A 21,565-nucleotide genomic window follows, 5' to 3' on the forward strand; every position below is an offset into this window, starting at 1 on the left:
AATGTTTATCCACTTTTTTATTATAAGACTAAGTTACTTGGAATGGCCAGAATTTGAGAATGTATCTCTGCTATGATCATCTGGCCAGGACCAATCCGTGGGTTTTAATGTGTTAAATATTAGTCAAATTTTATCTTCATATTATATAACTTTGTTTCACTTTTCATTAGTGGACAGATGGAAAATGAATTATGTGGCATTCAGCACCTTGAATAAGTTCTCCAAATTGAAAGTGCTATCAAGCTAGAGTAAAATGGTAATACCTGACGTGCCTTTCATGATATGATCGTTTCTCCAGGCCCATGTGTGCTTTGTGATGGAGTATGCAGCTGGAGGTGACCTTATGATGCACATCCACGCTGATGTGTTCACGGAGCCCCGAGCTGTCTTCTATGCTGCATGTGTTGTGCTCGGCCTGCAGTACCTCCATGAGAGCAAGATAATCTACCGGTATTATTATTATCATTATTATTATTACTATTATTATTAGTATGAGGGTCGATCGGAAAGTAATGCACACTAATTTTTTCTGTGTTAGTATTGCGGCTGGGATGTTGACATTTCACCAAGATATAATTTTAAGTTTTCACTACAGACACAATTTGTTTTGCATGTGCAGCTATAGCGAGAGAAACGTGTGTGTGAACTACACAACAAAGGTGATGCGCATATTACTATTGTCAACTTGTGAAGAGCAGTGAAGTCTTGTGCGATTTTTTTGGTCTAAAGGAAATAAGCCGAGTGAAATTAACAGGGACATCTGTGGCATGTTCAGGGAAGACTGTATGGACCGTAGCAACAATTCTAGGTGGTGTGCATTCTTCGCAGACGGCCATGAGAACCTTTGTGATTTGCCACATTCTGGGCGTTAGGTAATAGCTGCAACCCAGCAGAATGTCACAGGCATTTTTGAGGCTGCAATTTTGAACGACTGGCGGATCCAACTGCGAACCTTATCTCAACAGTTCAACATTTCAAACGGTGCGGTATACAATATCGTGCATGACACATTGAAATTTCATAAAGTTAGTGCCCACTGGGTGCCTAAGAACCTGACAGACACAAGGGTCAGCAAATGATGACATGCTTGAACCACTTAAGGTGTTACGCTGTAGAAGGGCATGACTTTCTAAAAGGAATTGTCACTGGTGATGAATCTTGGGCGTACCACTACATGCCCGAAACAAAGCAGGCCTCTATGGAGTGGAAACATGCTGCTTTCAAAGTGACGTAATCTGCTAAGAAAGTGCTTGTGACAGTGTTCTGGGACATGCATGCTGTTTTGTTGGTAGACTTTGCTAAACACGGGACCACTGTGAATGCTGCAGCCTGCATTCAAACATTGGTAAAATTGTGTCCTGCCCTTCCTGATAAACACCGTAACATTAATGCTGACAATGTCAAACTTCTTCATGACAATGCTCGCCCCCATATCGCTGCTTCTGTTCATGAGAAAATCAACATATTTGCTTGGGAGGTGCTCCAGCATCCACCATACAGTTCAGACCTTGCACCATCGGACTTTCATCTGTTTGGTCCATGAAGAAATTCCTGGTCAGCCATCGCTTTGCGACCGATGCAGAACTGCAGTCAACTGTCTGCAGATGGCTATACTTCAACTGAACGGACTTCTATGAACAGGGTATACTGAAACTGGTACTTCGATGGGAGAAATGTGTTGAAAAACTTGGCGTCTATGTAGAAAAGTAGCTAAAAGATGTGAGTTCATTTGTGTATTTTTTATTTTTGTTTACCTATTAAATGTTTCGTTTAAAAAATTATTGTGTGTTACTTTCCAATCCACCCTCGTATTATTGATTATGGAATTATGGACAGCTATAAAATATGCACAGTGTAGTCCTAATCACAAACTGTTTCCTAATTATCAATATGACGACTGTTTAAATTTTACATATAAATATTATGTCCATAACTTACAAGAGGAGTCTCCAATAGGAACGTGACCCTTATCAAGTTGTAGGGCTTGAAGAGTACACTCAAACACATCTGCCTTATACACATAGTCGCCATTTCTACAAAATACAGAGAAACCCGGATTTTACGTTTTTGAATGGATTACTTAAAATGAATACAAAACCAAGGAAATTTAAATTTACATTGGTGTTGATGTTACAGGCATTGAAGTAATATCATATGAACACAGTATAGAAATATAAACACTTTAACTTTGCAAAATACTGGTTTACTAATAACTGTAGATAGATAAAAAAAACTCTTAAGGTTATAAAGAATAATAGTAAAATCATTACGATATATAATATTACCTTCCTTCTGAAGAGATAGTTTTAAGGATTTGGTTTGGTGCTGCAGAGACCTGAAGCTGGATAATCTGCTCCTGGACACAGAAGGCTATGTGAAGATTGCAGACTTCGGACTGTGCAAGGAAGGCATGGGCTACGGGGATCGAACGGGCACGTTCTGTGGAACACCCGAGTTCCTGGCACCTGAAGTGCTGACTGAGACATCGTACACTCGAGCCGTGGACTGGTGGGGCCTAGGTGTGCTCATCTTCGAGATGCTGGTGGGAGAGGTTCGTATACAATACAGAGATTGACTGTGCCTTCTTCACTGAAAGAAGAATCCTATTCATTGAGGTTATTACAAGTAGCTAAATCCATTTACTGGCCATAATTGAACAGAACAAACCTTTTCTCAATCCCATCAATCGGTAAGTCCACATTTATGTTAGTACAATGAGAACTATAAGAGATGAATTCATAGTAAATTCCCCAACAATGATTGGCTTCATATTTTTACTAATGGGTCCATACTATCAAACCAAAATGGAGCAGATGCTGGTGCTACATGTCCACTTTTCTCGTTTTATAAATCTTTAGGTTATGAAGCTACAAATTTTGATGGGGAAGTCGACACTTCAAAATCTATTGTACCAGATCTCTTATTTCCAACAAGCTGTTGCATTCAGTGATTTAAACCAGAATCATCTTCAGTGATGTCCAATCTTTTCGTCTAAACCCACTGTGTGTGAGAAATATTGGAGAGCAAGAGAGTTTTTAGCTTTATTGTCAAGAACTCAGCATTACTTAACAACGACATAAGAGATGATACCCATGAGTCATGGCGCAAAGAATAAAACTTTCATTGGAAACACATGAGAGCATTCTTGTTGGAAGCAGGCAACAAACAAAGAATTCATAAGTCTTGTCTAGATTTTCGTCACTCTTCTCATTTTTATTCTATTTTATTTTTTATCCACTGAATAGTGACAGTTGATCACCTCTGATTTTATTTTGAGGCTCATTATGACATCAACGACATAAAAAGCATCAATACAGTGTAGTTTACTGAATTGGAATATGTTTGTTCTAAAAATACTTGTAATATTTAACCTTGTATAAAACAGCATAACAATCAGCAGCAGTGAACTGAAGATGCCAGCAATAACATAGCTGCAAGCTGCACTTCGTAACTAAAGAATTACATCGGGAATGAAGTGAGCCAAGCACCTTCCATTAAAAAAAAAGTCTGGCAACATGATCACCATTACCATGCCAGCAGGCCACTCTTGCATAGCAATAATGGACTGTTTAAGCAATGGTAGCACTCTTGTCAAACTTCAGTTCTCGTTAGAAAGATTTTAATTTTAAAAGTTTTCATCTGATCTATGCTTTGCAGAGGCTAACCTCTAATTCGTCAAATTTCTGGAAGTCACTGACTGGATCAACTTATGAGAAGACTAGAAAGAAAAATACCCTCTGATTTTAGATTGTAAAGTAAATATTGCTGTAATCAGGACTCTAACTGACTGAATTCCTCGCTAAGTAAATGTTCATGTACGTTTATATATTTCCTTCTGTCTTATTAAGCAAAATTGGACTTCTGTTTATACCATAAAGTTTCCTATCAGTAACAGAAATCCAAAAGATTTTGTTTTCAGCCTGGCACTGTTTTAAAGCAGCATATGTTTTACATTTATTTCAGTCTCCTTTTCCTGGTGATGATGAGGAAGAGGTGTTCGACTCTATTGTGAATGATGAAGTGCGGTATCCTCGATTTCTGTCACTGGAGGCAATTGCCATAATGAGGCGGGTGAGTACAACAGAACTTCACTAGTGTTGAATTTTCATCATGTCGGAAGTGACAGGAGGAAAACTGTAGACCTGAGGCTGTTACATGAATTAACAGATGCTAATCTGGTTTTCTAATGTTAACCCACCAGTGAATGGGTCCTGTAAAATTACATAAGTGCACAGGTTGGGTCTCTCAGACCCATTTTGTAAATATGAAAAAAATTATATTTATTTGAGTCATATAATAATAGTTTTATAGTAAAACCTTGCATTACGAGTAACTTGGTTTGTGAATGTTCTGCAAAATGAGCGAACAATGAGGAAACATTTTTGTTTGATAAATGAGCGATGTCTTGCAATACAAGCAGCACGATTTGTACGTAACTTGCTTCGCTTGCGAGCAACAGCAAGAGGCAATGGAGAGGATCTCGTCTGAGGAGGAAGAGTAGAAAAGAGCGTATGAATTCCTCACTTCAAATGAGATTAAAGAGGTTCGTAGAAAGTGGGAAGCAGTACAAAATGTTGTACAAATTCACCACCCTGATAAGACTGTAGCAGTGCGTGCAATAAATCTGTTTAATGACAACGCAATATTACATTTCTGCAAAATCCTCAAAACGAGGCAAAAGCAGGTGTCATTGGATAGATTTTTAGTCAAAGCAAAAGATTCCAATCAGTCAAGCAGTCAGAAGTGATTCTGTTATTGATAATGAAAATATTTTCTTTAAATGTTCAAGAAGTTTACTAAGCAGTAAAATAGGTGAAAGACATTCAAAAACTAAATACAGTAAAGTAATTTGTATTGCACTATTGTATTGAATATTACCTAAATTATACTGTATTTTATGTGAATAAAAGATTGTGAAACGAATTAATCTTCTGAGTTTGCATTGTTTTTTTTATGGAGAAAGTCGCTTCGATATGCTAGTGTTTTGGATTAAGAGCACGTTTTCGAAACGAATTATGCTCGTAATTCAAGTTTTTACTGTATTTTCCTGCAAAGTTTACTTAATCAATTTGTGAATTCCACGATGTTCATAATTCGTCATGTCTCAACTTTTCTCTTAGTACAATAAAGTATAATTGTTAAAATAATTACAACAATAAAAAAAAATTATCATAATAATTATAACGAAAAATAGATTCTCTTGCTATAACTATTAATGCACAAATTCATAATCTTAATAAAATTAAACCAAAAGAAATTAAATCAGTACCAAATATGTAACTTTTATAGAGGGACTCTAACACTTCCTGGCACTAAGGACATCTGTGAGTACGCTCTTAAGAGTCAGGACAAATAATGGCTAGTTAATGGCAAAAAAATAAAAAAATAAATAAAGATATGTTAGAGGATAGAAATTGTGTCTCATTATAAACAATATGACAATATAGCACCCGTTTCTTAAACTACCTTCTGGTGAACTGAAAGTCTAATGAACTTTTAATGTTTTTCAGTTGCTGCGGAAGAACCCAGAGCGTCGTCTGGGCTCCAGTGAACGTGATGCTGAAGATGTGAAGAAGCAGGCATTCTTCCGTACTATCCAGTGGGACGAACTCCTGCTGCGCCGTGTGAAACCTCCATTTGTGCCCACAGTGGTGAGTCCCTGAGCACTTTTTGTGGTGCTGGTAATGAATTCACTAGTTCAGGGCCTCATGAAGTTACTGTGAAGTATATATTATGTGTAATGCATTGAAAGTGCTTTTATTCCATTCAGTAACTCAAAAATGTTCCGAACAACATCAATAAGTTTCAATATGTGCACCATTAACAGCACAACACACATCGTAACGATATTCAGTTTCAGTCCACAGTCTGGCAAGAATGTCTGGAGTAGCACTTGCAATTGCTTGTCTGATTCTTTCCTTGAGGACGACAAGATTCAGAATGTTTTCGCTGTAAACTTTATTTTTGATATAACCCCAGTGGAAGAAGTGTAATGGGCAGGGCCAGGTTTTTTGATGAAAATTTCTCAAATTTTTCGCGAAAAATTAATCAAATATCGTATAGGCCATTTGTTATGTCGTGAAACCTACCAGCAGTAAGTGGACTGAGAAACTTCCTACCCTACCCTCATTCTGCTTCCACTTGCAGCTAGCTAGCTCACATGCCCCCACCATAAGGTTTTTAGTATAAGTTACAGTGTATGCATCCATTTGGTTTCACGGGATAATGACCACACATATATGTGTGGCTAATCTCGCGAAAATTTCGTGATTATTTTTTTCACCATGTAATGCCATATACTCATATACAATCTTAATTAGCAAATCTTATTCACAGCACTGTATTTACAACATTCATGGCGAAATAAATCTGTTAATAATAATAATAATAATAATAATAATAATAATAATAATAATAATGTTCTTTGTAAATCATCCTAACTATTACTTAACTCAGTTTTATTAAAAAACTTAGTCATCAATGGTCCTGTAAGAGTGTAGGTCATTCAAGAAAATAAACAATTTAATTCCCAAATTTGTCTCCGTATTCTTTTGCAGTAAACATCTTCAAAACTAATATACTTTATTCCTTGAACATAATAATTAAAATGCCCTTTTTTTCATCTTTATTGCACAAATTAAGATTTTTCACAGAAATAGTCAGTTTTCACAAAAATACGCTACAAATTTACTCTCATATATCAGTCACACTTACAATAAAATCGCATATACTTCTTGGTATATATCTCTGTCACATTTTACGTTTATCACTGATAACAAAAAAACCCGGCCCTGGTAAGATCAGGACTTCTGTTGGGCACGAAATGGGTGCATTTGTGCCAGTCCACTACTTTGAAAATCGACGATTTAACTCTTCTTACACATGATGCACAAAATGGAGCAGTGGTCCATCTTGCTGAAAGATGATCTGAAACCCAGCATATTCCATTTGCTCAATTTGAAGAATCAGAAAGTTCTACAGTGCCTATTGCAGTTGTTCAGATTTTGTATATTTGGCAATCTAAAAAAACTGCAACAAGTCAGTTTGGGAAACTTTCTCTTTTCCACCTTCAGAGGAGTTCTGAGAGTTTATTTAATGGTTAGAGTCTATGGATTTGGGTGCACATGGGTTTAAAGTTGCTGAGGGCTAGTTTACGCAAGAGTGAGACAGGTATATTTGCAGTGTTGCAATTTACTTGACTAAAGTCACCCAAGTTGCTTCCCCTTCCCCTGCTGATTGTATTGTATTGTATTTATTTATTTATTTATTTATTTATTTATTTATTTATATTTCATGGTATTCGTATATCACTTCACAGCTAGAATATTGAACATGTCAAAAAATCTCAATAGTAATACAAAGTCTTAACTATAGTCACAGTCCAGTTGAAATATATACAGAAAAGTTTTACAATATACTAGTACAACACAAGGGCTTAGTATCCATACAAGACAGAAATATTCATGCAGTGTTGTTGAATATCGTAAATTCACCTACAAAATAGAAGGTATTAGAAATTAGATACTTCTTTATTTTGATTCCAAATAATCTTATGTTTTGAGTTTCATTTTGTATATCCACAGTGAGGCTATTAAAAATGTTTACTGCCATGTAACACACTCCTTTTTGATAGTACAATAGACTTGCCGATGGAGTATGAAAGTAATTTTTTGGCGAGTATTTGTACTATGAACTATTGAATTAGTTACAAAGTTTTCTCGCTTACATAGAGGAAATTTATTAATGAAAAAATATACTGACAAGTCATGGGTATTATTTGTAGTTTTTTGAAAATGGCCGTACACAGTTCCCTAGATTTGGCACCTACTGTTATTCCAAATACTCTTTTTAGTAGTAGGAATATGCTGTTACTATCTGCGGAATTTTTCCAGAATATTATTTCAAAACTCATTACCGAGTGGAAGTATGCAAAGTATATTGTTTTTAAGGTATTGATATTTACTAACTCGTGCATAGATCTAATAGCAAAACATTCTGAATTTAGTTTGGGAGTAATTTCTTTAATATGATTTTTCCAATTTAACACATTGTCGATTTGTAGGCCAAGAAATTTGGTTACTCTCCAGATGATCAGTATTCAGTATTGTCAAGAGGAGGTATAGCTTATTTTGCAGCTGATTGTGTGATTCCCAATTTCTGAAGCAGACTGGTGTTCATTAGCTTAGCAAGGCTAGACTCAAATTTGTGACTGAAACGACATAATGATGTGTTGTAGCACTCTGTGGAAGACGTAAGCAACTTCGACGAGGAGTTCACGTCAGAGAAGCCCCAGCTCACACCCCCCAAGGACCCGAGACCCCTGACTGATGATGAGCAGACCTTGTTTAAGGACTTCACGTATATGGCGGACTGGTGCTGACATCTAGTGAGCACCGCTGCAGGGAAGTGATAACTAGCTGTGCCATGTGCAATATTTCGTTTGTCAGAGACTGCAGTTGGCAGCGATGTGCAAACGACCCAGTATTTTAATCAAAGGTGTAGATTCCGGGAGACCCGGATAAGATTTGCAAGTATAGTGCAGTAAGAGTGTCGGAAATCTGGTAAAATTTCTTGTTCTCGAGTGACAGTGGATGTATGCTGCTTACCTAATGATATTGTCTTTTTATAAATATATATATATATATATAAATCAGTCTGGGCCCTCCTTATGCAGTATTTTAAATAATAAAATATTCCAAGAAAAAAAATAGATATTTTAATAATACTGTATTGGGAACGGTTTTTGTTCCACGTGTAAATTGAAGTTAAGCAAAGCTCAAACTTAATAACCGCATTCTGTCTTTGCGATTCTAATACTTGAAGGAGTGGCGTGCTGTACTAATTTAGGTATTGAAAGATGTCGACTAATTACAGAAGTCGAACATGAATCAGTGGCGTAATGCATAAAATTGTAGTTGAACTTCGATATCTCGAAGTGCTTCAGGAGCTAGAAAAGTTTCACCGTATATAAGTTTGTAAATAGCTTATTAATAAGCATTTAAATATTTACTTTTAGGACTTATTTTTATTTCTACTTGAATTGCAGTAATGAAGAGGTACAAAATAATTCAGTATTGCATTTGAAATGTTTAGTTTTGTAAAGAAATCAGACACTTTCTTCCTCCTTCACTCTGTGTCTCTTTACAACATTCTTTTTTCTTCTGTATTTTTTTAACACACAAACAGCAGTAAATATTTCATCTTATTTTCTTTCAATGTACCTTTGAAAAATGGCTAAAGCATCATAAACTGTTTAAAGTTAACCTCATCTTCTCCTGACTCACCCTGTGTCGTCTTTTGTTTGGAACTTTGACTGCATAATTCGAGTTACAGAATTTTTTTATGACTGAAGGAATAAAGCTGCTGCTTCGAGATGTAAAGAATTTCAAGTAATAGAGCAATATTTATGCATTTATCGTATCAGAGCCATCTATAAATATGAAGTTATTTCGAGATATCGACAATTAATGGAGGTTCTACTATATGTATCATATTGGGGATGTCCGGGTATATGAAATTACTTTAAGAGTCAAAAAGTTGAATAAAGAAAGTTCGACTTATAGAGATTCGATCGTAGTGGATTAGGATTTTTCATATTGACAGGAAAATCATTTTTAGATGAGCTTGCTGTTCTAATACTGTGTGGGAAGCAGTATTAGTCACCCAGTGATAATTTATTTGTAAGTATTTATGAAATATAACTACTTTCTGATGCCCAGCTCTTTCCCCTCTCCCTCTATCGTGTCTTGTATGAGCAAGATGTAAACAGTGCCCTCTACCAGCTGTGCAAATTGTTAAGTGTACAGTTTGGACTTACATGTAAGTATATGTTATTTAATTACGCCTCATTCAAGGATGGGTGAGAACTAACTCTTCAGTGCTCAAATTTACTGAACTCAAGGCTTCTCTGCCGAGTTGCCGGTTGTGTCGGGAACTCTGTGAGTCTTCCGGACGGTAGCAGGATCTCTTTCTCATCTCATAGCAATATAGAAAGGTAATTAGTGCGTCAGTGGCGGCTCTCTGTTTGCACGCCACTGGAGCCCAGTACACACTCCTCATGACAAGGGACTGGGAATTATTGTAAATACATGAGTGACCTGTGTAAAGGCATCTACTTGTATATACATATTTTGTAATAGAAGTAAGTGTACATATCTCCTAACTTAGGATGAGAGGAACCGCAAGGGCTCCCTCCATCTTTGCTGTTTGTATTACGATTTGTATAATTGTGCCAGTGACTTTTAGACTTCATTTGCAGTGGAAATTAGCAGGAACACTATGTTCAAAGAAGTTGCTCACAATTCCAGATATGTGCTTAATATAGAAAGTGAATTCATAATTTGCAAACTAGAAGTTTTTTAAGCTAATATCATGTTAGATTAATAAGCCAGGCCAAATTTGTTCGTAATTTGTGTAAGTAACAAAGACACCATTAGGATATGGAAATGGCTTCCTCTTGACATTCTGTTAATTTCTTATATCATATTTCAACATACCACATTTCATTGTTAATAGTAAAGCAGTAAGCACAGATAATAAAAAAAAAATATGAAAGAATTATAATTAAAAAAAATACGAATATCTGAAAAACAAAATTAGGTAGTATCTTTTGACATCACAGTTGCTAATATGTTTCAGATATTTTCTTCTTAGATAGAATCTTTATACATCTTTTTTTGTCATAAAAGCATTGGTTATGAAAAATCAGTTTTTCCTCAGGAGGAGGCATTTTCAGCTTCTATGCTATATGCACATACACAAGAAGGTTTGAGTTGATGAAATACACACGAAATTCCATATGATGGCCAACAAGTATATACAAAGTGATTATTACTACCTCTTTCCTTCAAATAGCAAAGAGATATCAATGAAACTTTTGTGTATGTTATGCTTGTCTGGTTCATTGATTGGGCAGGAAATTAGCTTCAGAACCTTGGAGTTTGCAAGTTTTCATCTTGTGTTGTCAAGGACTAGTGAATAGCTTCATTGAATAGCATAATCACAGTTTCCTGTTTTCGTTGTGAATGAAGCTCTGTTATGGCAGCTGCTGTGATTCGGACTTGCGGCAGTCATGGTGCTAAAACTCACCAGTTGAAGCAAAAGTTGCGGGTATCACAGTCTAACAAAAGGAGGGCCCAGAATGCTGGGTTGTAAACATTTGGAGATTGCTGTGGTGGGTGAAAACTGGGTTACGTTCGTTTTTCCTAGACACAAAGAATATGACATTGTTGAGTTTAGTATGAGATTATTTAAAATATATGAATGTTGTACGTTGATATGATACTCTAGAAACCGTTCCTGTTAAGTTGTTTAATCACGTGATTTGTCACAATATTGTTTTATATTTGTTATATCTTGTTACTTTATTACTCTCTCTTAGCCATATGCAGAGAGGTTCACTAAGTTACACTGGCATTTATGGAGAAAAGAGCAAAAGATATTGATGCAAACATGTGTCTGATTCTCAATAGTTATGGTTTGTAGCAATTTTGACTTTAAGAAAAATGCAGGAGAAAGTAGTGGTCGATTATTCAGTGTTTCAATAGTTGGATCTGTTTCGATCTTCAGGTCGTGAGAGTTTTTGTATATTTCACCAAGCCACACCTCTTCTATGTAATTAATTATGAAATAAAAAATATCAAAACAAATACTTGCGAAGTGCTATTTCTTTAGATGAAGTCAATAAAAATAAGGTTAGTAAATACACGCATGTGTTTACTGATGTCTTTCAAATAAACTAATTTTTTTCATTGAGCTCTTAAGAGTGCGAATAAATAATAGAGTTTGCTTATAACGTCAAGTAAATACTTGTGTTATTGTCAGTTTGCTTGTAAGCTTGCTTGAAATAAGTAACACAGTGAGAAATGGAAAATTTTGTCCACATTCCTCATATCTATGTTGTAACTCGCATTACAAATTTAAAATTATGTTAACATAATTTTTACACTGCGTAAATTTACTTTATATGTTTTAACAAGTGATTGTCACCATTACTTACTATAATTTAATGAACTTCATGTAAAACAGGGCCTATTATATGAGTCTATAAAGCCACAATAAACTTCAAGTATGTTCTTACGATACATCATGTCTAAAGCGTTTTTTTTGTAACATTTTAGTGTATTTTAGCCTAAAAATGTGGTTTTATTTCCCGAAACATAACAGAATAATCACTCATTTATAACTGGTGTACTTGTACATAGCAGAGGATTTTCTCTCCCTACAAAGCAATTACAACCACTTCTGGCTTCAATTGAGTTGGCTGCATGTCTGAATTTCTCATTACACACGTTTGGTCAGGCCACATTTGGTAAAACACAGATGAATTCAAGCAGGTTCACAGTGATTAACTATTTCTCAAAATGAAATAAACTGTGTAACTATTCCGAATTGGACACACATTCATTTGAACTTCCTTATTCAAAATTACCTCAGAAATAAACATTTGAATATCACTGTAACTCCGTGAATTATACTGTTCCATCTGACTGTTCTAAAACTGGTCTGACATTGTTACATATTTGGTATTTAGAAATGTTCGAAATAGTAGCAGAACAGAAAACTGAAGGAACTCAGTCTTGTGCCAAGTTTATGTATTACACAAGTCACGATGTTAATATCGAAATATAATGAATTGAATTTCGAAATGTCAACATATTCGACATTGTATACATATACCCTAATTTTCTTAGCTTATATATCATTGAGATCTGAACTGTAGTTCCAAATTGTAAAACATATTCCATCTCCTACAATTATTGTTCCATCTCCATTTGCTGTGTATTTCAGTGCTAGAGTTGTCTTGTTTATCCCATATTGTCACTTATGTACTTCTGTGGAGTTACATTGTAACACAGTTAACTATAATTAGGGATTTACCATGGAAAATCTATTATTTGTAAAAACTATCTTCATTCTATGTTTCACAGGAAAATGTTACCAGTACAGAGAAAAATGTTAAGGGGCTGTAACTTCATTTGTTTTATTTAACATTTTATATTTGTTTCTTCTACAGTCAATTTTTTTTTCTGCTGTACTTAACATCGAGTTTCATGAGGCTTTGACAGAAATAACATAAAATTTGCTATATGTCAGTGCTCGTTTTTTTGTTCATCCTAGATCGTCACTTTATGCTTCTAAGGAGTTACATTATATACGCTGTTTAACACAGTTTGCAATAATTTGGGATTTAAGATGGAAAAATCAGTTATTTGTAAATACTGTCTTCCCTATACGTTTCACAGGAAAATGTTACAAGGAAGAATGTTAAGGGACTGTAACTTCTTTTGCTTTATTTAACATTTTAAGAGCCCATACACGTAAAGACTTACCTGAGGTCAGTCTGTACAGACTTATTTTCCGGAGGTATGTCTGAATTGGATGATTGCTCATACATGCTCAGACTTACCTCCTAGACATATAGTTCACCAAGAAGACATAAGAGGTCGTTGAAGTTATTTCCCATGGAAAAATGCGATCACTCGAGACATACTATTCCTCCATGGTTATGCATTCATTTCTAAGTGATTTCTTAGCACCATTTTTAAATAGTGTATCTACAGTTTTGCTGTTATAAGTATTAGTAATACTTATTTGATTTTCCATGAAAAATATTAACACATTTCTATAAATTCTAAGAGAAATGCATGAGAATAGCCCCATGAATCTGAACTTTCATAGCTTCCCGCCATTCCCGTACAGAGATCTGCAAAACACAACAATGAAATTTCGACCAGATGCTTGCGATACCATTTGTTTCTATGCTTACTTTTTCTGCCACTTAATTGGAGAACACTACAGTAGGAAAATTCCAAGTAACCGTAGCTGGAGACTTATCTCAAGGCCAAAAGGCCAAAAGCCTTGATACTTTCTGGCCATACACGAGGAGACTTGCCTCTGGATTTAGGTTTGCACAGACTTACCTCCAGGTAAATCTTACTGTGTATGGGGCCCTTTACATTTGTTTCTTCTACAGTCATTTATTTCTCTTGTACTTAACATCGAATTTCACACATCAAGCTTCATGGGGCCCTGGCAGAAATAACACAAAATTAAATAATAGTGTTTGTACATTAGGGAAGGCAAAATTCAGAAGCAAATAAAGTTACATTGTGAGGTTTTATTTAATTCATCTAAACCTATTAAGAAAATAAAATAGTTGGTGTATTTCTATGTATTTTCAGTCCTTTAACATTTTTCCTTACACAATTTCCTTGTGAAACGTACAGAGGGATAGTATTTACACATAATTGATTTTTCATTTTAAATCAATATGCATAGTCAACTGTATAGACAGTGTATACATCATTAACGTTTGAAAATAATGTTAAAGCACTCTATCGATGACATTGTCACTTTTTTTCATTTATGAAATTTATTCTATTGCATCTGCATATATTTACTCTTGACCTATGTACATGTTATATATATCACTACTATTACTTTAATTCTACGGGACATTGGCTCAACGTGCAGAATTTATAAATATACATTAAGGATAAACATGGGAGATTTATTATCATTACGTTTGGTTTGAAAAGGCAGTCGGAGTGTGATGCTGACCATGCCATCTCCTCGTCACAGCGATGTCAAGAAAGCATGCGAGCTCTACCTATGTACTCCCATGTGCATCACCTTTTTATTCAAATTGTTCCTTTTTAATTACATTTCAGCACTTGAGAGTCGAATTTGATTAATAATGTCTTGATTCATTGCAATAAGAAAGTGTATATCAGGCAAAGATCTTGAAGTCTGGTCTCACCTCGGCATAATGTGACTTCCTGTTTTTTTCCTGTTCATTTTTTTTTTCCAGATGTCTATTTCTTCATCATCTAAATTTAATATAATTGTCACATCCATTTTTGACGCAGAATTACGTCTTTCTCCTCAGTAGGTAAGAGGGGAGGTTAACTTGGGAATTGAACATCACATAAAAATGTAATACCCTCTTGCCGCTACTATTCACAAACGAAAAGACTAGAGATGGGACAAAAATTCCTGAACTGTTACTTTGAAACTGTTCCGTTTAACAACCTGTTCCAAACAGATGAAAGTGTCAGAATGAAAGTTCATCTTTGCTTCCGATGGTGTACGGGTAAAGAAGGCTGAGGTTACGGATCGGTGAAAATAACGAAAAAACCATTAAAAATAGAAATTTTGTTTTTAACTCAAAAAAATTAAATAATGTTTCAGTTTTATAAATCTGTACTTATTTTGGTCCTATGACAATTTGAAGCCCCTTAGGACGAATTTAAAGGTATGTCTGGAGCTGCAGCCCTTTAAAGTGACACTCAGCTGTCATTCTGACAGACTTTGTTCCTCATTCTAACTAATTTTACTTTTTATTCAGTTCGTATTTCGCGCTGTTATGTAAGAGATAAATGTGTGTGGTAGACCTGTATAGGAAACAAAGGATATCGATAGTATATATCATATACATGCTGTACTTTGATACTCGTTTTCTCGATTTTCCAATCTTCAACATTTTGTAACATTCAAAATGCTCTAATGAATTCAGTTTTTCTCCATTTTCAGTGAAATGTTGCACAGAAGTTCACAAAAGCATCTGCTATTCAAAGTATTCAAATCACCATATGCTGAGGATGTGATAAGTTTCAACAAACTATATAATATATATATATATGAGTAGTTTAATATCAAAGACGGACAACTGTCGTCTCTATAGTTTTGATCTAGAGGCAATTTTTTAATTCACAGTGTTCTTTGTAATGTTTAACACAATTTATTTTATAAATGTAGTGTGAGAGTTCGCATATGGTTTCACTATAACCGGAAAGAGCATGAAAAATTGTATAAAAAACCACAGCTATCTAAATTTCGATTGAGGTCAGATGTCCGTCTTTGATATTAAGCTACTCATATATGCCTATTCAAAACGTAATTGAAAAATGTTAAAAACACATACGGGATTCGAAATACGTACACCAGCAAAGACACTGGTTGATGACACCTTCCCATACATAATTCTATGTAAAGCTCTGCACCTGTCAATTGTTTTAACTCCGATTTTACGTTCGCAAAGTTGTAAGTAAGCATTGCAACTGTAATCACTACATAAAATTTTAGTTTGACTTGTGTTCATTCATTGTGTTTTAAATTACCTCTTACTATCTCAACGCGGTTTACAAGAGTGCAATAAATGTGTCAGACTGCTCATGTACCACTGCAATCTCCACCAATAAATATGGCAGCTTTTGCTTTGAACTTGTATTCATATAAGCGTACGAATTTGAGCAAAGATTGTATCATAGAGTATTCATATCAGCAAGGACCTATTGGGTGTCACTTACAATGAACTATTTTATTGACAATACAGAATATAACATTTGAACTGACTCTTGGGTACTGATTCTTGCCTTGTGCAGTCTGTATGGATCCTCACAATGAACTTTTGCTACTTCAGTGATTTTTTTTAACTTTGTAGAGAATTTCGAATTCGCTTTATATAAACACTTTGTCATTTATTAATAAAATACAGGACAACTGTGTAATCTGTTTTTGTTTGTTGCATTATATATTTTTTCCTAGTTTTATTCTACGCAACAGAAGTACATGCAGATTGCATGAGGTACAGTGTTGCCAAATCCAGACATATCCTAAAATCCTTTCTTTACTTCAGATTTTCCACTTCCTTCTTCAGAGATCAATATAACATAGTATCTAAGATGCAATATTTATATGGACGAAACAGGAGGAGAAACGAATCTGTTTCATTAAATAAGATAATTGCTTTCTAGGATGAAGTCAGCTGGATTTGATCTGACAGAAGAAACCAATATTACCAAATCTTGAAGGTAAAGCCTGTAGTGTTCAGTTTGTGATGCGAGTTCAAAATTCCTTCTTCAACACCAGTTTGAGAGTTTGATTTCAACATTAAACAGCTTTGTGTAAATAATAAAGTTATATTTCGAATATGCAAAGGTGGCGCATTTTCAGTGACCAAATTGTAAGTTGGCTTTACAGATCAGTTGTTGAGGGAATGAGAAATGTGTGTAGTTGGAATTTTGTAGCAATGTATAGGTGGCTGGTGCAACAACGTATATTTTGCATTGAGTGTTTAGTAAAACCCAACAGTTTTGCTGATGTCAAGTGCTTTTATAAGAGAGTTTGGTGATGGACATGGTTGGGGAAGAACTCCTTAATGGAAAACAATATATTGGTGGGTACAACAATAGTGACAAACTGGATCAGTTGTAAACAAACAACACCACACTCAAAAACTATTGGAACTCCTGAGAATGTTGAGTGTGTGCAAGTCATGGTGCAGAGTCCAGCTCATTCTGCCTGCAGTTAACAACTTTGTTATTCCAGAGCTTCAACATTGGCAGATTTAGTTGCAAAAACTTGTGATCCAAACAAGAAGGCAACACAAACCACACTATGCATCTGAGTATGGACACACTGCGAGGATTATTTCTGGGACAGTTTGGCTGTTTCAGTTCCCTGATCTTACCACTCCTCATTTCTTTTTATGCAGCTACCTGAAGGAAAGAATTTTCTTTTGTAGACTCTGCAACATCGACCACTTTAAAGCATGCATTCATGAGGAAATTGACAATATCAATCCCTAGCTTCTCGAAAAGGTGCTGGAAAGCTTCTGCAAGTGATTGACACAATGCAATGCAATGGACATCTGTAGAATATTGCTTTCAGAAAATAATATCCAAGATATATTTCCAACAACACGTAGGAACATTTGTTTAAATGAAGTAATTTTTATTCACTAAAATGCATTTCATTTAGAATTTAATGGGTCACTGAAAATATGCCACCTAGACTCGATATTTGGGAAGGTGGTCATCTGCTATATGCGCCGTAGCATTTCTGGCATGGGTAGCAAGAAAGACAGGCTTTGGCACGAATCAGAGTCACGTGATTATCATGGTCTAAGTCATGGCCATCTTGACAATCACCTAATATAAATACATGTTTAAAGTTCTAAAAAACAAAGGAATTGCTATATTAAACTCAAGTTAAACGTGCATTTATATATAAACTTGTTCAATGTTGGCCATGTTTTGACTAAGAATGTGACATCGCGCCATAGTCTGTCTTTCTCAGCACAATTTTTGGTATGTGACTCACAAGCTTTTACAGTAGAACCGATCGAAATCAGTCTGTAACAGGTGCTTCCCGAGTTCATTTGTTCACGTGTTTCAATACATTTAATAAGTAAACTAACATATACTGTGTGTGTAAGATAAATAAATTGAAGGAGAGACTGCAAAAAGACAAGTACTGCACAGGTGGGCACTGGAAATAGTTGTTAAGATGTATAATTATTTTAATAAACGTTGACGAGCAGAACGCTGGTGGCCATCACGGTGCTGGCTGCAACATTGTAAACGCGCAAGAAATGACTGCAGAAGCATGTGGTGTGGGATTCAATCCGTGCAAAGAATATTGTTAATGAAGGAAAGGAGGTTGTTTGGTGTCATGCTTACAGTAATCAATGGCAAACGTCATTATTATCTTTTGAGAATTTAAATTCTTTCCAGCGCTATTTGTATTGCATGCGTACATGAAGTACGATGTGGCAATGTTGTACAATGCCTTGCTGTCTCTTAGTTGTCTCTCTCAATCCAAATGCTAGCAGACGACCGCCTTCCCATTTGCCATCGACTCTAGTAGACATACACACAACAGCAGCAATACTAACAATAACAACTTGAAAAAAACGTCTTTGGGAAATGTGAGAAGTCATCTTACTCATTTAGGTATCACACCAAATTTAATGCGCACAGATTTGCAAATATGTTGAGTATGTAAAAAGAACATTCATCAGGCTACAAAAGGCGCAATAGTTATTACATGTTGTATTGTACAAAAGTGTCTCAATGCATAGACAATGGTTTAATTTGTTATCTGCCATAGAAGTTTAGTTCTTGAAACAAATATGGGAAGTTTATTCAAGTTGTAGAATATAATGATAATGAACAAACATCTTGTTAACATAAACACAAGCAGCCAGCTACGTGGTCTAGAGGTTAGCAAGTGTGCTCAAAGGCACTTGGGCTAATTACCAGACTGGATTTTTTTTTTCGAGGGTCTCTCCATCTATAAGACTAATGTCAGATAATTCTGACAAAACCTCAGTCTCATCCCATTATCACCAATTCCTAGTTATCCTCATAGTTGATACAGTGTTATTTAATAATCATTTTTAAAAAGTGACAGAGGATTCATTGAAATCCCTACAATTGCGTGAAACTTTTATGCAGTTCGTGATTGTTATTGTGAGCATGATTGGGTTGTAAGGATGTTTCATATTTGAAATAAAAGTTTGATATTTGTTTTCATTTCTGTCTTCATACTCCCTGCATTTAAATTTAACAAGTCTGAGCCTTCTAGTTAATTACTTCATAATATTGCTTTCTCATTTCATGAGCCCTAATCTTAAGACAGTAATGCAATTGATGTTGAAACTATTCACACATCAGTATGACGTCAATGAGATGTTTGAAATTGTAATGAATGATAATACATTGATGGATGGACCCAATTTCAAAGCCCATATTTCGCAATGGCAATAAGTTATAATTACACAACAAATTGCAAATAGTTTAGTGAGTCGCCAAGTTTTACTCACGATGTTATAACTGCTCTATGTGCCCTCCACCTGCTGCACGAACAACATTGAGGTGATAGCTGAATTCGTCTCAAACTCTTCTCAAAGTACCTTTTTCCACTGAATTCACTGCTGCTATGATACTGTTTCTGAGGTCATCCATATGTGTTGTAATAGCAGAACAAAAACACAGTCTTTTACGTAATCATACAAGAAAAAGTCACACGGTGTAATGTCTGGGGACTTTGGGGGCCAAGAGTAGTTCTAAGTCTTCAGGCCCCGTGCAAACTATCCAACGTTGAGGCAGCGTGTCATTTAGAAACTGTTGAACCTGCCAGTGCCAATGTAGTGCTGGAAAATGAAGTCTCTTCATGAAGTTATGAGAAAAGCCAGTTCTACAACATTTCAAGGTAAGTTTTCCTCGAAAAAGAAGGCCGTAAACCTTTCTTGCAGACAACACGTTTATTTTTACTCACTAAAACGTTTAGTCTTAATTCAGTGAAAATTCCTGTATAACTGCAGTCAGTAAATTTAGCAGCTATTATTGTGATGGGAGAGACATCAAACATTGGTTATTAGAAACTCTATGACGTGCTGTTTCAAGTGATATGTCATTCACGGGCAACTTGTGAGTGCAGAGATATAAGGCTATGAAATTGGGTCCATCTTTTTGATACATGGTGTATATCACAGTCTAGTATATACAGTCACGAAGCTTGAGTTTATGAGGGTGCTAGGAACAATAGACTGTGCCGGTACTATTTTGCATCGTCTGTAATGAGGCGATGGTAGTGATCCTAGTGGTTAGCAACTATCTAAGGATGAATATTTACTACGTATTGAGTTTCGTGACTGTATATACTAGACTGTGATGTATATCATGATATTAAAGATGACTGGCTTCATTTGGAAATTAATACCACAGTTAAGTACCATACTTCAGAATTAAACTGTGTTGAATTAACTATTTCTGTCTTTATACTCCCCACATTTAAATTTAACAAGGTAGAGCCTACTCGTTAATTACTTCATAATTTGGAAATTAACACCACAGTTCAGTACCATACTTCAGAATTAGACTGTGTTAAATTAACTATTTCTGTCTTTATACTCCCCACATCTAAATTTAACAAGGTAGAACCTAATCGTTAATTACTTCATAATTGCATCCTCATTCCATTAGGCTTAGTATCGAGTCAACAATGCAATTCTAATCGAAACGATTCACACATCAGTAAGATGCCGAGTTGTTTGAAATAATTGTAATGGATAAAATGGTAGTAGTCCCGCGCCGTGGCGTCGTGGTCTAAGGCATCCCGCCTAGGACTCGCATTACGGAATGCGCGCTGGTTCGACTCCTCATGGGGGAAGAAATTTTCTCATGAAATTTCGGCCAGTGTATGGGACCGGTGCCCACCCAGCATCGTGATGTACTTGGGGAGCTACAATAGGTAGCGAAATCCGGTTGCGAATACCAGCTATAACGGCTGGGGGGATCATCATGCTAACCACACGATACCTCCATTCTGGTTGGATGATCGTCCACCTCTGCTTCGGCATGTGGGCGTGAGGCCAGCAGCCGGCTGGTCGGTCTAGGCCCTTCACGGGCTGTAGCGCCACGGATTATTATAAAATGGTAGTAATATATCATTACAGAGAATTGGATTCATATGGAAATTAATACCACAGTTTAGTTGAATTTGTTTTTGTCAACTTAGTTCTGAAATGTTCTATTAAAGAAATTTATCGGTATGATATGAATAACTTTCTGCTAGTGTATGGTAATTTTTAAGTTGCTCGTATGTTGCATTTTAAAAGATTTGTAGTTTTACAAAATGTTTTTAAATAGGACCTATGTTATATCCTATTCGATTTTTAAGTTTTTAATTTTTTTTAATTATTAATTCTCTTGAAATTATCGCAACCACACTTCCTGTAATCACTCATATTAGTTCATACTGTCACCTCCTTTAAAGT

General features: G+C 35.6%; 1 protein-coding gene across 9 annotated transcripts in view; it reads left to right on the forward strand.

Moving 5' to 3' along the window:
- Pkn (serine/threonine-protein kinase N) overlaps nt 1-16,355 on the forward strand; it is a 251,712-nt gene extending 235,357 nt beyond the window's left edge. For all 9 annotated transcript variants that reach the window (XM_069830226.1, XM_069830222.1, XM_069830223.1 and 6 more), the window contains 5 exons: nt 299-450; nt 2,332-2,551; nt 3,964-4,071; nt 5,511-5,651; nt 8,237-16,355. In XM_069830226.1, coding sequence (XP_069686327.1) covers nt 299-450; nt 2,332-2,551; nt 3,964-4,071; nt 5,511-5,651; nt 8,237-8,380 — 765 coding nt within the window. In that variant the 3' untranslated portion in view covers nt 8,381-16,355. The remainder of the gene's footprint in view (nt 1-298; nt 451-2,331; nt 2,552-3,963; nt 4,072-5,510; nt 5,652-8,236) is intronic.
- Nucleotides 16,356-21,565: the final 5,210 nt, after the last annotated feature.

This window comes from Periplaneta americana, chromosome 7, assembly GCF_040183065.1.
Source record: "Periplaneta americana isolate PAMFEO1 chromosome 7, P.americana_PAMFEO1_priV1, whole genome shotgun sequence".
Taxonomy (NCBI): domain Eukaryota; kingdom Metazoa; phylum Arthropoda; class Insecta; order Blattodea; family Blattidae; genus Periplaneta; species Periplaneta americana.